Below are 13,743 nucleotides of genomic sequence, written 5' to 3'. Positions count from 1 at the left end.
ACTAATCAAATACCAAAGATATTGATCAAGGAAAACAATGCATTAAACTGTTATAGTTTCCTTGGTTTATTTCATCTACACCACGAGAGGGAGCATCAGCATTTCAGTATTCCCAAGCACTTCAGCAGCCTTCTATTGGTTTGGGGGGTTTTTTGTTTGGTTTTTTTTTTTGGTTTTGTTTTGTTTTTGTTTTGAAGAGTTGCTCATTTAATGTCAAGCTTTTGTTTCAAAGAAAAATGCATTTTGATATATGAGATAATCTCTCCATGCACATGGCATGGGAGATTAAAGTATTCCCTATTGAGACAAAATCCAAGGTTTTGAAAACAAGGAGATCAAGCATGAGGTACTAGTATCTATTTTTCCTTCAGAAAAGGAAAAATGTTGATGTGCGGTTGTTTCAGGAGAGAGTGGTGGAATACCACCAGGGTTTGCAACCCAGGAAAACCATGAGGAAATTCTGTATTATTTTCTTTACTTTCTCCGCAAATTTTGTCTTCTTTATCTGTGACTACTTGACTCTAACAATATGTCTCAGACATACAGAAATAAGCAACTTCTGGAGTTACAGTGGCAAATAACAAGTTTCATACCTAGGCTTAAGCATTTTACAGAATTTGCAGGAGACATCCATGACCAGTGAAGAGGATAACACTTCGAACAAAAGCCAGGAGGAGAATTAGAGAGCGAAGATTACACTTAGAATAATGTCTGCTCAAATTACTAAACAATTTATAATCCCCTGCAAGACAAATCTTAAATAGACTTGCCAGCTAATGATATTTTCACAGAAATTTTATTCAAAATGGAAATTGAAATTTCAGATGATACATGAAAATGTGCAGTCATAATTTTCCAATCATATATCCAAGAGAGATAGATCTGGAAGTGGTTTCAAGCTCAAAAAGGACAAATCCAATTCAAAGAAAACTTGTGAAATATAAGAGTTTGTATCACATGCAACCAGGTGGTATTGAGGAAAAATAAATGTAAACTGCAGATGTACAGAATGCACACCCACCAGCAAGGCAGTGGTACCCTCCTCAGGAAAAAAAAGAAAGGATTACATATTGAAAATATAAGTATACAGAAAATTATACTTTTATTGTATAAAAAAATACAATTTTTTGATATATAAAATACATATATCAATATATATTCTGTGATACATAAATTGAAGTACAACTTGGAGATACTGAACTAATAATTCCACTTTGTTTGGCACTATGAAGCACCACTGCCATGGGGAAATGCCCCATCCCTGGAAGTATTCAAGGCCAGGTTGGATGGGACCTTGAACATCTGGTCTGGTGGAAAGAGTCCCTGTCCATGGCAGGGGTGTGGAACTAGATAATCTTTAAAGGTCCATTGCAATGCAAACCATCTGTGATTTTACAAAATCTTCAGTCAAGATCAAGGAAAGAGACAAAAATGCAAAGAGTTTGCAAATCACCTTTTTATAATCAGAAATTTTTTCAATATGGTTTTTGTAATAAGACTTGCTGTTCAAGCTGTTGGATTCTAGGAGCCACAGTCCCCAGCTTTCACATGATCGAGACCCATCTCCTCCTCCTCCCACTACATTTATCAAAATCAGTACTCCTGTCCAAGTTCTTGAGACTGTTTTCATATCTTATCAATGCTTAATGATCTCTGCTTTCCTTCATAATTTTGCATGTTAGGATTGCAAAACGAAATCTAAGAGCCCATTAAATATGAGCTTCTTAATATACTTTTAATTTGTGTCTTCCGGTCTTTAATTACTAAAATTGTTAAATGGGTTTTAATTCTGCTGCTCATTCATGAGGGACTAACACTCAGCAAGTCTGGCAGTAAAAATAGTTTCTCCTCCTGAATGGAGCTGGGAGGGAAGGAAATGATTTTTTTTTTTTACTTTAAATGACTTAATGTCAGGGGAAATCCTAATGTTCTCAGCCAAGTTACCCTGTAGCCAGAACACAGCACTGCCAGTTCAAACTCTTCAAAGGCAGTTCAACAAAAACTGCTTCTTATGAGAGGCTGCCAGCTCTCCTGATCCAAGTCTGCTTTAGTGGATGCCAAGGTGTTTCATTTATGTTCAGTGAAAACACTCTGTGGTTCTTTTCTGAAAAGAAATTTTATAAAACCAGCAGTAGCCCTTTCCAAAGATCAGCTGCTTGTGTGTAGGTTTGATGGATTTATTTATGCTTTCTTGTGGTTCAAATATACTTTATTACTCCTTATTTCTGTGTGCCCAGCAAGTACAGCTCTGACACAAGAGGGCTAACATCTTGCTGTCTTGTAGGACACAGGCAGAACTGTTCTTTAAATATAGGTCTAAGACTACGCAGGGTCACCTGTGTAAACCAAAAGAAATTCAGTAGAAATGTGATTGTCAATGAAGGCAGAATTGGGGCTCTATAACCTTTATCAGGCATGCAACTCACTTAAAAAGCATATTACAATTTACAATACATAAAAAATTAGTGAAAGCAAAACAAGCTGGCTGCGTCAGCATGTCTGCACAATGTGTTTACACTTTATTGCAGGGTGCAATTTATGTTCCAAAATTGTGAAGAGCAGTGCAGTTTTGTTAGCAAAATTCTGTAACAAAAGTGTGTAAGTTAATAAAATCATGTCCACTTAAATTAACAGTCATAATGCATTATTTCATTTAGCATAAGGCACTGTCAATAACTCTGTATAATTGGAGTGTCACCTTTTCATGTTAACAAGAGTCAAAAAACATCAGAAAAAAGGAGGGAAAAATCCACTACCTAGTTAGTATTTCAGAGGACCTACGTGTTTCTTCCCATTCCAAACTGCAGCTTATGAGATCAGTGTTTCTGCTTCCTGTATCTGTATATTAAGTGTTTCAGTGCCTCCTCACTCTCTTCTTTGAACCTGGGAAGAACAGTTTTCTTTGAAGATCTTTTGTGACATACAAGACAGTCAGTTATTCATACAAGTTCATATCATGTCAGGGACCAAAATAGTCCAAAAAGCTCATTTGCTTCAAATCTCTGGATTTGCCCTCAACAAAGTTTTTCTCTTTCATTACAAAGGGCTGGTAGTGATTTAAAGGCCAACAGAGATACCAGAAGTCTGCTCAGCTCAGTACTTCTCTTTGTGAACAGTTACTCTGTTTCACAATGAAAAACACATACACAGCTTACAGAAAGGATTGTTAAGTGTTCTTTTACACTTGTTCATGGCCTTCTACTCAGCTTTTGGGGAAGGAGAGAATAGTCTCCTTTCTTCTCTTTTTGCAAATATGAAGAATCAGATTGCAGCATTTTCAGCCTCTTAGAGAATCTTCTTTACCTTCAGTCCAAATGCCCAGCGGGCACATTGAGACAAGCCCGCCATTGTGCCAAAGCAGAGTCAGATATCTACCACATCACCTAAACCCAGAACGTGATGGCAGCCCAGACTGCTTACTGCACATTTTTCAGACCTCTGAGCCCCCATGCAGTCAATTGAAAGAGAAAAACCATTTCAGATCTATGCATTTTGCCCAAATTTTGCCTAATCTTCTGTTATAAAAAAAGACAAAAAAGGGAAGGTATATTAAAGATCCTATGCTTTCCTGACATAACAGATCTCAATCTTAAAAAAGAAATGCAGCAAAATTGAAATGTAACATAAGAATCAAGTAATTTTAAATTGTGAAGCAGGCTTGTTCAAAACACATTAAATACCAATATATAATGCATGCCATGATATATTCCTACATTATTTACTTGGCAGTCTAGATTGAACATACCTCATGTAAACCTGCACTACTCAGCACTGCTTGCCAAAGCCAGGCGTGTGTGTCGATAATTGTGGAGGGTTGGACCTGGCTAAGAGCCAAAGGCCCACCCAGATGCTCTCTCACTTCCCCCCCTCTACAGAATAAGGGGAGAGAAATACGAAGAAAAAGACTGTGGGTTGAGATAAAGACAAGGAGATCACTCACCGATTAATGTCGTGGCCAAAACAGCTTGGGGAAGACTAATTAATATATTGTCAATTAAAAAGAGATTACAATGGTGGGAAACAAAGTTCAGACTAGAAACACCTTCTTCCTATCTCCTCCCTCCTTCATCTCAAGGTAAATCTCATTCCTTCATTTCCAGCTCTTCTGTTGCCCTTCAGTCCCCTAGGTGCTGCAGGGGAGTCGGGGCCTGGGATTGTTGTCAGTCCGTAACACTCTGCCAGTGCAACTGCAGCCCATACAACAAGTAACTCCACCCTAAGAGAGACAGGGGAGGAATCTGGGCAATTTGGCAAATGAATTTTAAGAAAGCACTTTTCAGAAAAGTGTGAGACGTGAACTTGACACTGGATTTGAACGTCTTCTCACCAAAGGTGAGAAATAGGTCCTCTGTCATTTCCATAAATGAAAGGAAAATTGGAAAAAAAAGAAGAGGAATAGAAAAGGATGCATCTTGAAAGTGGTACCAAAAGCTGAGACACCATATACTCAAATGCTGAGAAGCTGAGCAACATAGCAAGTGATTTTGTTTAGACAGTCATGGTTTCGTGGCTTCATGTTTGCTATTATGTTTAAAAAGTTCTTGACAGAAACAAATGCTTCCAGTGTTTGCCACACATTTCCCAGTGTATCATAAACCTTAAAATAAAAGACAAACAGGATATTACCAAGTGTATGTCCAGCAATGTGTATGCATTTTGTCTTTCCAAATTGCATTTGGGTACAATGCCTGGCTAAATCAAAGGAGCAGATCATACACCCATTTTTCCACAATGTGTGCATAACTATGCATGTATTACTGCCAAAATTGTAGACATGATTTCAAGCCCTGTTTTTACACATTAGAAAAAAGTAGACCAATTGCAAAAGGACATAAGTTCTGAGGATAATCCAGCAACATCAGGCATACAACTGCCATTCCAACACACAAAATGCGCTGAGTTGTGATTACCACAATTTTTATGTTAAATGTTGTAGCAGATATCTTCTTGTTATTGGATAAACACTGATTTCAGTCACAAAAAAAACCAGCCTAGGGACTTGTACTAATATATAGTGTGTGTTATGAAATAAATGCCAGAAATAAAAGTATTACTTCAGACCTCAGTAAATGCAAGCTAATGGAATATATAGAAAGGATGGATCAAACCAAAAAAGATGGAAGAGCTGTCCAACTGCGAAGTATGTTGAGGTAGCAATAAAGCCCACTATTTAATGAAAACAACTTTTCATTAGTTAGAAACAAGTCACAAACACTTTATTCGGTGATTTTCACTTTGTTTTCAAAGTTCTCCATTCTCTTTTCTGATGAAAAAAACCCAGTTTAGCTTCAGAAGAAAACTTTTTGATAGATGCAAGGAGCTTTTCCATGATAAAACAATGGGGAAGTGAAATACAACACTACAAGAATCTGAATTTGATGGAGGTCATGACTGCCATAGACTTACTTCATGCTACATTAAAAAAATGACAGATGTATAAAAATGTATATGAAAAGATGTATATGTATATAAAAGATGTATATGCCATCCTGTATTAGGATGTACAGTTTTTCACAACTACAGCTGGATGCGTATCTGAATGCAGAGAAAGGAAAGGCGATGGTCTTCAACTCTGTGTTAGGTTAGATATCAAACCTTCTTTTCAAACAGATTTGTATTAGACTTTAAATCCCATTACTGTTCAGCAGTTTTCACAAATCAGTTTCTATCGATCTTGTAATTTAAATTTAAATTCATCAATGTATCGAGTAATTTAAATCCAGCAATGTAATGATGGCACAGTCATATGCCAAAAGCTTCAGGCAGAACTCCACAATTTTATTCCAAAATCTACTTTGCTGAAAATGATAGGGGTTTGGGATTTTTTTGGTCTTTTTTTAAAGTATGAAAGAAATATATGGCAAATGGTTCACTTTGGGGTTGTCTTTTACAGATTGATAATGGGAGCCACACACACTTGCTGAAAGTTAAAGGAGTACAAAGCTGAGTCCAGATAGATAGTTTGGTGACAGGAACAATATAATTAGTTTTCCTACAACATCAAATTCAGGCAGTATCTGCGCAATCTCTAAACCAAAACTCATTTCCCCTCCTTACAATAGTGTTTCCCTCCTAGCTTAACATCAATACCGCCACTTCTCTTGAGAACAGAAGTACTACTGTTGAGATACAGCTTGGCTCCCAATTCCTTTGAGAACCTCCAGGCTATCACTCCATTGGTATCAGACTTTATCATCCTGTTATGGGGAATTTTATCCATGCTTAGAGGTTGTATAAGGAGCAATTCATTCTTTTGCTTTGACCAAAGATCTGTCAAATAAAGAGACAGTGTATATAGGCTTGTGAAGATTCAGTTTTAGCAACATGCTTGCATGGCAATGTTCACCAGCCACGAGATGAAGCCAGTGCCCACATCTTGCACTAGAAGAACACCATGAACAGGATATGTTCCTGCCTTGTCCATGATGCCTGTATGCTGGTCCTATCCTACTGCAGCTAATGAGTCAAAGATGGCTGGCTCCTCAGTAAGAAAATTCCCCTGATGCAGCCACCTTCTAAACCATTTCACAGAATCACAGCTTTATTTCAGAGGGATTTTTTGAGGTTATATAGTCTAACATCCCTATTCAATCAGGGTCAGATACAGCTTGTTGTCCAGGTTCATGCCTAGTTGGGTTTTGAATATTTTCAATGACGGAAACTCCACAACCTCTCTGGACAACCCCTTCCATGTAATTTCATGGTTTTTGATTTCTGCCCATTGCCTCTTGTCCTCTCAGTGAACAAGGCTGAAAATAGCTTGGCTTTTTCCTCTTCACTGGCTCATTACATGTACTTATACACTGATAAGATTCCCCCTGAGCCTCTTCTTCTCCAGGCTCAAGAGTCCTACCTCTCTCAGCCTCTCCATATATCGAAGATGGTCCAGTCTCATATCCACCTTTGTGGCTGGACTCGCTTCAGTCACTCCATAACTTTCTTGTACTGGGCAGCCCAGAACCAGACAGAGCACTTTAGATGCAATCTCAGCAGTGCAGAGGAGAAGGGAAGGACTACCTCCCTCAAACTGCTGGAAACACTTTTCCCAGTGAAATCCAGGAGGCTGTTGGCCTTCTTTACTGTGCAAATACATTTCTCATGGTCAACTTGGTGTGCTCCAGGAGCCTCACACCCTTTCTTCCAAAGCTGCTTCCCAGCCTCCAGCAGCTATTGATGCATGGGGTTATTCCTCTCCAGGTACAAGACATTTCATTTCTCTTTGTTGAACTTCATGAGATTCCCCTCAGGCCAATTCTTTAGCCTGCCAAGGTCCCTCTGAATGGCACAACCATTTGGTGTATCAGCTACTCCTCCCAGTTTTGTATTGTCAGCAAACTTGCTGAGGGTAAACTGTTCCATCACCCCAACCATTAATGAAGACATTAAAGAGTATCTGCCCCAGTATCACCCCCTGGGGGTCAGAGAACTACTGACTTGCCTCCAGCTGTACTTTGTGCTACTGATAACAATCCTCTGGGCCCAACCACCCATCCATTTTTCTGTCTTCCTCACTGAGCATTTTGACAGTTTATATTTAAGGATGTTGTAGGAGACAGTCTCAAAGGCTTTGATAAAGTTGAGGTAGCCATCATCCCTTGCTCTAACCATATCCTATCAATCTGGCTGCCCTATCAAGGGCATCAAGTAGGTTAACCATTACTCCCAATCAACTTCTTCATTTGTTTGGAATAGTTTCCAGGATTAGTTACTCCATCACCTTTCCAGGGATAGAGGTAAGGATGACTGACCTGTATTTTCCTGTGTCGTCTTTCTTACTCTCTTTGAAGACATCACTTTATTATAGCAATTCTGGTTGTTTATAGCTAGTTAATTCTAGCAAAAATAACCAGTAAGAAAAATGAAGTTCTAAACACAGTCTACTAAATTCTTTCTGCTACCATTCTATGCCACAAGAAAGATCTTGCTTTCTTTCCAGTATTAGACAGCTGATAAAAAAAAAAAAAAGACAAAAGTCTCTTTTAATAGAATATAATTATGCCTATTTTTTAGAAGACGCATAATTTAGGATTAGACTGACATGAAAGGACTTGAGAGCTTCCAGAATTTTGATATTTTTATCTACAACTGTTTGGAAACTGTTAGAACACAGTGAAGACACAGTGCTTTTGAAAATCCCATTCTGAATTTTTGTAGGCTTATAATACATACAAAAGTACATACAAGAATTTTACCACACCTGTAGCACAAATTTCTCAGAATAAAAATGAGGAAATGTCAGAATTTGTGTGATCTTATTTTTTTTATGTTGTGTTGCAAATTCCCACATTTTTATATGGATATGTGTCTTTTGGTATCATGGTCACATACTTCATTTTCCTTCAGATCCCAAAATCATCAGTGCTCAGAATAGCGAATGAACAACTAATCAATATTCTTTTTCATCTCTTTTATTCAATATTAAACTCAGACACCACTGATCTTTCGGGAATCAAGAACAATACTAGTATGCAAAGTTTGCAGGGAAGATTTAACTACAAAGCCCTGTGAATTTTCCTCTCCTCTCCTCTCCTCTCCTCTCCTCTCCTCTCCTCTCCTCTCCTCTCCTCTCCTCTCCTCTCCTCTCCTCTCCTCTCCTCTCCTCTCCTCTCCTCTCCTCTCCTCTCCTCTCCTCTCCTCTCCTCTCCTCTCCTCTCCTCTCCTCTCCTCTCCTCTCCTCTCCTCTCCTCTCCTCTCCTCTCCTCTCCTCTCCTCTCCTCTCCTCTCCTCTCCTCTCCTCTCCTCTCCTCTCCCCTCCCCTCCCCTCCCCTCCCCTCCCCTCCCCTCCCCTCCCCTCCTCTCCTCTCCTCTCTCCTCTCCTCTCCCCTTTCTCCTTTCATGTCCCCTTTCCCCTTTCCCCCCCTTTCCCCCTTTTCCTTCATCTCTTGCCTGACCTCAGATCCACTTCCCCTCCTCTCAGATCCTCTGTTTGTTCCACACCAGTAAACCTCTCACCTGCAGGTTACCCAATGTGTGGCAGCACAAGCCTTCAAACACCAAAACAAAACTATGGCTAAGAGCACAGACACTCCCTCAACCAGCTTGACTTTCAGCTGCCGGGGCAGCATGCACAGAGGGAAAGGGGTGGCAACAGAGAGCTGAGGCAGATGCCAGAGCAGGACTTGGGCAATCCAGGGTGAGACTGGCTTCAACTTCTGTTGAATGACACTGTAAGTGACACAAGAGGCTTCCATGGCCTGGGGCAGTTCCATTAATCCATATATAAAGGGAATGGAAACATGCTCTCATCCTGGGGATGGTAGGCTCCATCCATACCAAAACTTTGTAAATCTTGCTAGAATCTCTCTTTGTCCTTCTGTCTTAACATTGACAGTGGTTTGGATAACAGCATGGAGGTGACATGAAACAATTTATTATAACTTGTGAACAAATTTCCATGGGTTTTTTGTTTGTTTTTTGGTTTGTTGTGGTGTTTTGGTTTGGGTTTTTTTTACATGTATATAATGTAAGTGTCATAAAGTGTCATAAAGTTCTTGTGCATTCATCAAGCTGTACAGTGCCCTCCAAGGGGATTTCCTCGGCTATGCACAAGCTCAGAGACCAGCATGTGGCAACTCAAGCCGAGCACAAAAGAAGCACAGGATGATTCTGCAAAGTGCTCTGTAACAACGGGTACTTTCAGCTGCTACCCAGTGTGTAAGAACTACATACCATCTTCTTCAGATTATCCTAATAATGTGCACTTTTCTTGTTTTTTATGATGCAGCTCTCTTAAACCTCTGTTACATTACATCTGCAGGAGTATTCCTGGAGATGTTTGCTAAAAAATTTCTGTTCCAGCTAAAAAGCATAGGGTACAAATAGGGTGAGCAATACCAGTAGATAAATGGACATATATAGACTTCAGGAACAGAAGTGGCATTAAATATATGACAATACGTAGGTGAAAATACATATATCCATGAATAGTTGCACAACCCACACATGTCCTCTAGACTCTGCAGAATAGCATCAAATAATGCACAGGTATTGAGATGACGAACGGGTGCCGCACTTATTTTTCAGTCAGCAGAGCTGTGGGAATCAAGAATTAAGGGCGATTTTGAAACAGGAGGAAGAAAGGGAAAAATGAATTCCAGATGGAGACAGAGCAGCACTGCTCTGCTGACCCAAGCAGAAAAGGGAACAAGCTGCAAATTACTAGAAAAAAAAGAGTTTTGTAAAAGAAAGCCATGCTATACAGGCATTAGTGTTCATTCCACAGACACAGAGCTTAGAGCATGAACATACATCAGATTTAAATATTCCTGTGAAGTGTTAGAAAAAATCCTTTACATATGGTTATTTACACAAACATACCCATGAATGAAAAAAATCCCGCACAACTACATATATCATTAAGCAGGATACACTGTAGATTCTCACACTAACACCTGCATAATTATATATGGTACTTCCAAACATTTAAATTTTTTTTTCTCTGTTCACTTCTTTAAAATTCACAAAATGTAATGGAATTCTCTTTTAAAACTGCAGAGACTGCTGCGTGCCTAAGTAAGCCATTATTTGCTTGCTCATAATCATCTTTTCCCTGTCTGTTAGAGTCACTGATGCATTAATTGCTTATCAAAACTTGAAACAGTTCATGAGTCACTCTGAAGATAAATAAATATTAATGAGCCAATTTCAATGGAATTCATGTCCTCTGCCTCTTAAATCTGAAAGACTGTATTTATTACGTCAGAATTAAGTCGTGATACCTAATAAATGGGAAAATATGAAATAGACTGACTAGATCACTATGTTTCAAGGGATCATTGCATTATAGTCTTATTTGACCAAATTAGAGCTCAAAGAGAGAAAGGACTGGTCAATTGTAACAGAGAAATTAGGTGAAAGAGATGTCTAGGTCTGGTGCAGTTGGAGTCAAAAATGAAGTATGTGGGTTTTGAAGTTGGGAAGTGATTCTATATCAAATTATTTTAATGTAACATTGGTAAACACATGATCTTCAAACAAACACATTGGCAACAAGTATAAGAAATTTTAGTATTCCTTACATTGAATGATGGAAGGGGAGTAGGAAGGCATGTGTTTTCAGGAGTATCAAAAAAAAGCACTTTATTTTGGATCAATATGGATTTTTCATTAAGCAAAAACACTAAGAGTAGGGCTCTTCACACATTCAATTTTTTACTAAAATTCAGTGCAATATACTATTCTGGAGTGTAAAACTTTCATTTTGAAAACATGAGTGTGCTGAGAGATTTTTAAGTCTGGGCCAATGACAATTCACTGTTGAAAATCCAAGTCTAAAACTTTTCAAATTAAATGACCCACGATGAAATTGGAAACACAAGTCCGTCCCTTGAACCTTTACTTGCTTGTTCTAGCTTGTTCCTGAAAATGATAGGCAAAAAAGATCCCACAGAAATCAAAGGAGCAACAGGGAATATCCCTAAGAGGCAACTGTAGATCTCAAATAACTTGGGAATTAGAGAGATATCAGTGAGCCACTTTTGAGTCAAACTGTTAATGAAAAACCCTTTTCCAAAAAAATGACAGCTTGTCCCAAGGAATGAGCAGCAGGATATTACGGCTCATGTAGCTGGCTGGTATAAAATGGAAAATTTGTAGAAATGAATGGTGTTACTCACTGATTACAGCAGGATGAAGAACCCATTTTATCAGACTCTGGGTCTTAGTAAGAAATGAAGAATCCTCTATTTATTATATTAGGTCAAGCTCTTTATTTTCAGAGGTCATATCAGCTTCTTAACAGAAGACAATGCTTTAACTTCAGGTAATCACATATTGAGGCAGTCCTAGAATTATTACTGCACCTCAGCTGATGCCACAGCACAGGGACACCCTCTTCCGACCTGTGTGTACTATAAAACTAAAGGCATCTCCCCAAACCAAGCTGTCCAATCCAGCACTTAACAAAGAATATGTCAATGTCACTGAAGCCTGCATGTAAGAATACAGAGAAAAATACAATTATGAAACGTATTGTGGATTAAATATAATACAGGAAAAATTCAGATTTTAGTACTTACCTTCATAAATTAGCATATATACCAGCTTTTTTTCCCTAAAGTGTAGTTAAATAGTGTGCACTTTCCATAGCAGTATCCTAAAATTCTTCACTTCATGCATTTAGTTAACACAGCTCTCATACAACTTGTTTTTTCTCTTAAGTGTAAGAAAGGACTTAGTTTGTGTTACAAATGAACTGTGCTGCTTCCTCTGAAATGTACAAAACTATGGAAATAATATATGCAAAGTCATAGGTTCCTTAAGGCAGGCCACTGATATCTAAAATAAGGATTGTTTACATTTATCATTATGTGCACACGAGACGACAATGAAAAAATTTTCTTACATTCATGAAAAATATTTTTTGTGCTCATAGAAATTGTCAAATAAAGCTGAACTCAGATACAAATGTGCTCCTCACCATAAAAACGGCCAAACAAATAACAGCTATCAGTGATACTTTTCCTACCGTCATGTTAGCCCCAATTGTGGATAAAACCAGCATCTTACCCGCTCAGATAATTCTGGCCTGTTGATCTGAGCCTGTACCAGAGCGTCATTAACAAGTGAATGGAAGTTTAGCAGCACGTGCTCAATGTTGTATGCTCCGCTCATGGCTCTTGAGAGCTCCTCCAGGGACTGGATATACCCCCGCCAATGGAGATCAACTTCTGCTACGTCAGCCAGGCAGCCTCGGATGATGTTGAGGCAGTAGCCCATGCAGGGCTTGCTCAGTGTCAGACCCTGGCAGTGTGGGCAGTACTGCATTCTCAGCAAAGCTCTGCTGCAGTCTTTGGAGAAGTGCAGGTGATCTGTTGTATTGATCACTTCAATCCCCAAATTCAGAGCCTGCAAGAAAGTCCGGCTGGGTAAGAGTGCTCTTCCCATTTGTTCTATGGCCTTTTCGGGAATGTTGCCGAAGGGCCTGATGTCTCTTCTTGCCACTCGGAGGCACTCCCCATATTCCAGTGAAATGTCAGTCGGACCAGGGTTCAACACATGGTTGTAGACTACTGGAAACAGGGTGTCAAAAAATCTATTCACAAATTCCTCTGTGCTAACGTCTGTGCCAAATAAGAAGAGTCCAACATCTGTGAAAAACTCCTGCACAGGCACAGTAGCCTCAGCAGCCATGTTTCCATATGCATTGCAGAAAAGGGTGCTCGTGTAATTCTCAGCCAGTCTGATAAGCATTTCAAACATTTCTGCAATAAATCAATCAATCAATCAATCAATCCTTATTTTTAAGGTTTAAAAAAATAAGAAATTAAGAGTAAGAAGTTAAAACAGTTACATTACGACAACTTACATATATCCCAAATGAATTTTTGCATTAGAATTTTTGAGGAGACCAACTTCTCACAAACTGTGACAACTGTCTTTTCTATGTAGGGAAACACCTTACAAGCAATGTTACAACACAATTAATAAAATCCATGTTTTCTTTGCAGGTTACATTAAATGCAGCCTAAAAAAGATACAACAGGAAATAATTGTAAGCTGAGTTACTAAGTTACAAAATACAGCAAAATCCTATTTCATCTGTTTATGTATATAAACACATTAGTTCTCTCATCTCATGACTCATTTTGCAAGTTGCAATAAAAAGCTGAATGCTCTCAGTAACTCCAAGTCATTCCTGTTACCATCCTAAATTGATGGGCAAAATTAACATTAAACAATATAAGCAACTCTTCAATTCTATTAAAACTTAACTGTTAAAAGACCAGTTTTCATTTCGTGTCT

The 13,743-nt window shown here is 38.7% G+C and overlaps 1 protein-coding gene across 7 annotated transcripts in view; it reads right to left on the bottom strand.

The window, feature by feature from the left end:
- Nucleotides 1-13,743, bottom strand: part of GPC5 (glypican 5) — a 626,060-nt gene that overhangs the window by 512,476 nt on the left and 99,841 nt on the right. For all 7 annotated transcript variants that reach the window (XM_032100028.1, XM_032100031.1, XM_032100033.1 and 4 more), the window contains exon 3: nt 12,508-13,202. In XM_032100028.1, coding sequence (XP_031955919.1) covers nt 12,508-13,202 — 695 coding nt within the window. The remainder of the gene's footprint in view (nt 1-12,507; nt 13,203-13,743) is intronic.

The sequence above is a fragment of the Corvus moneduloides genome, chromosome 2 (assembly GCF_009650955.1).
Source record: "Corvus moneduloides isolate bCorMon1 chromosome 2, bCorMon1.pri, whole genome shotgun sequence".
Classification (NCBI taxonomy): Eukaryota; Metazoa; Chordata; class Aves; order Passeriformes; family Corvidae; genus Corvus; species Corvus moneduloides.
The sequence above is the reverse complement of the archived record's forward strand: the minus strand, read 5'-3'. Positions and strand labels throughout refer to the sequence as shown.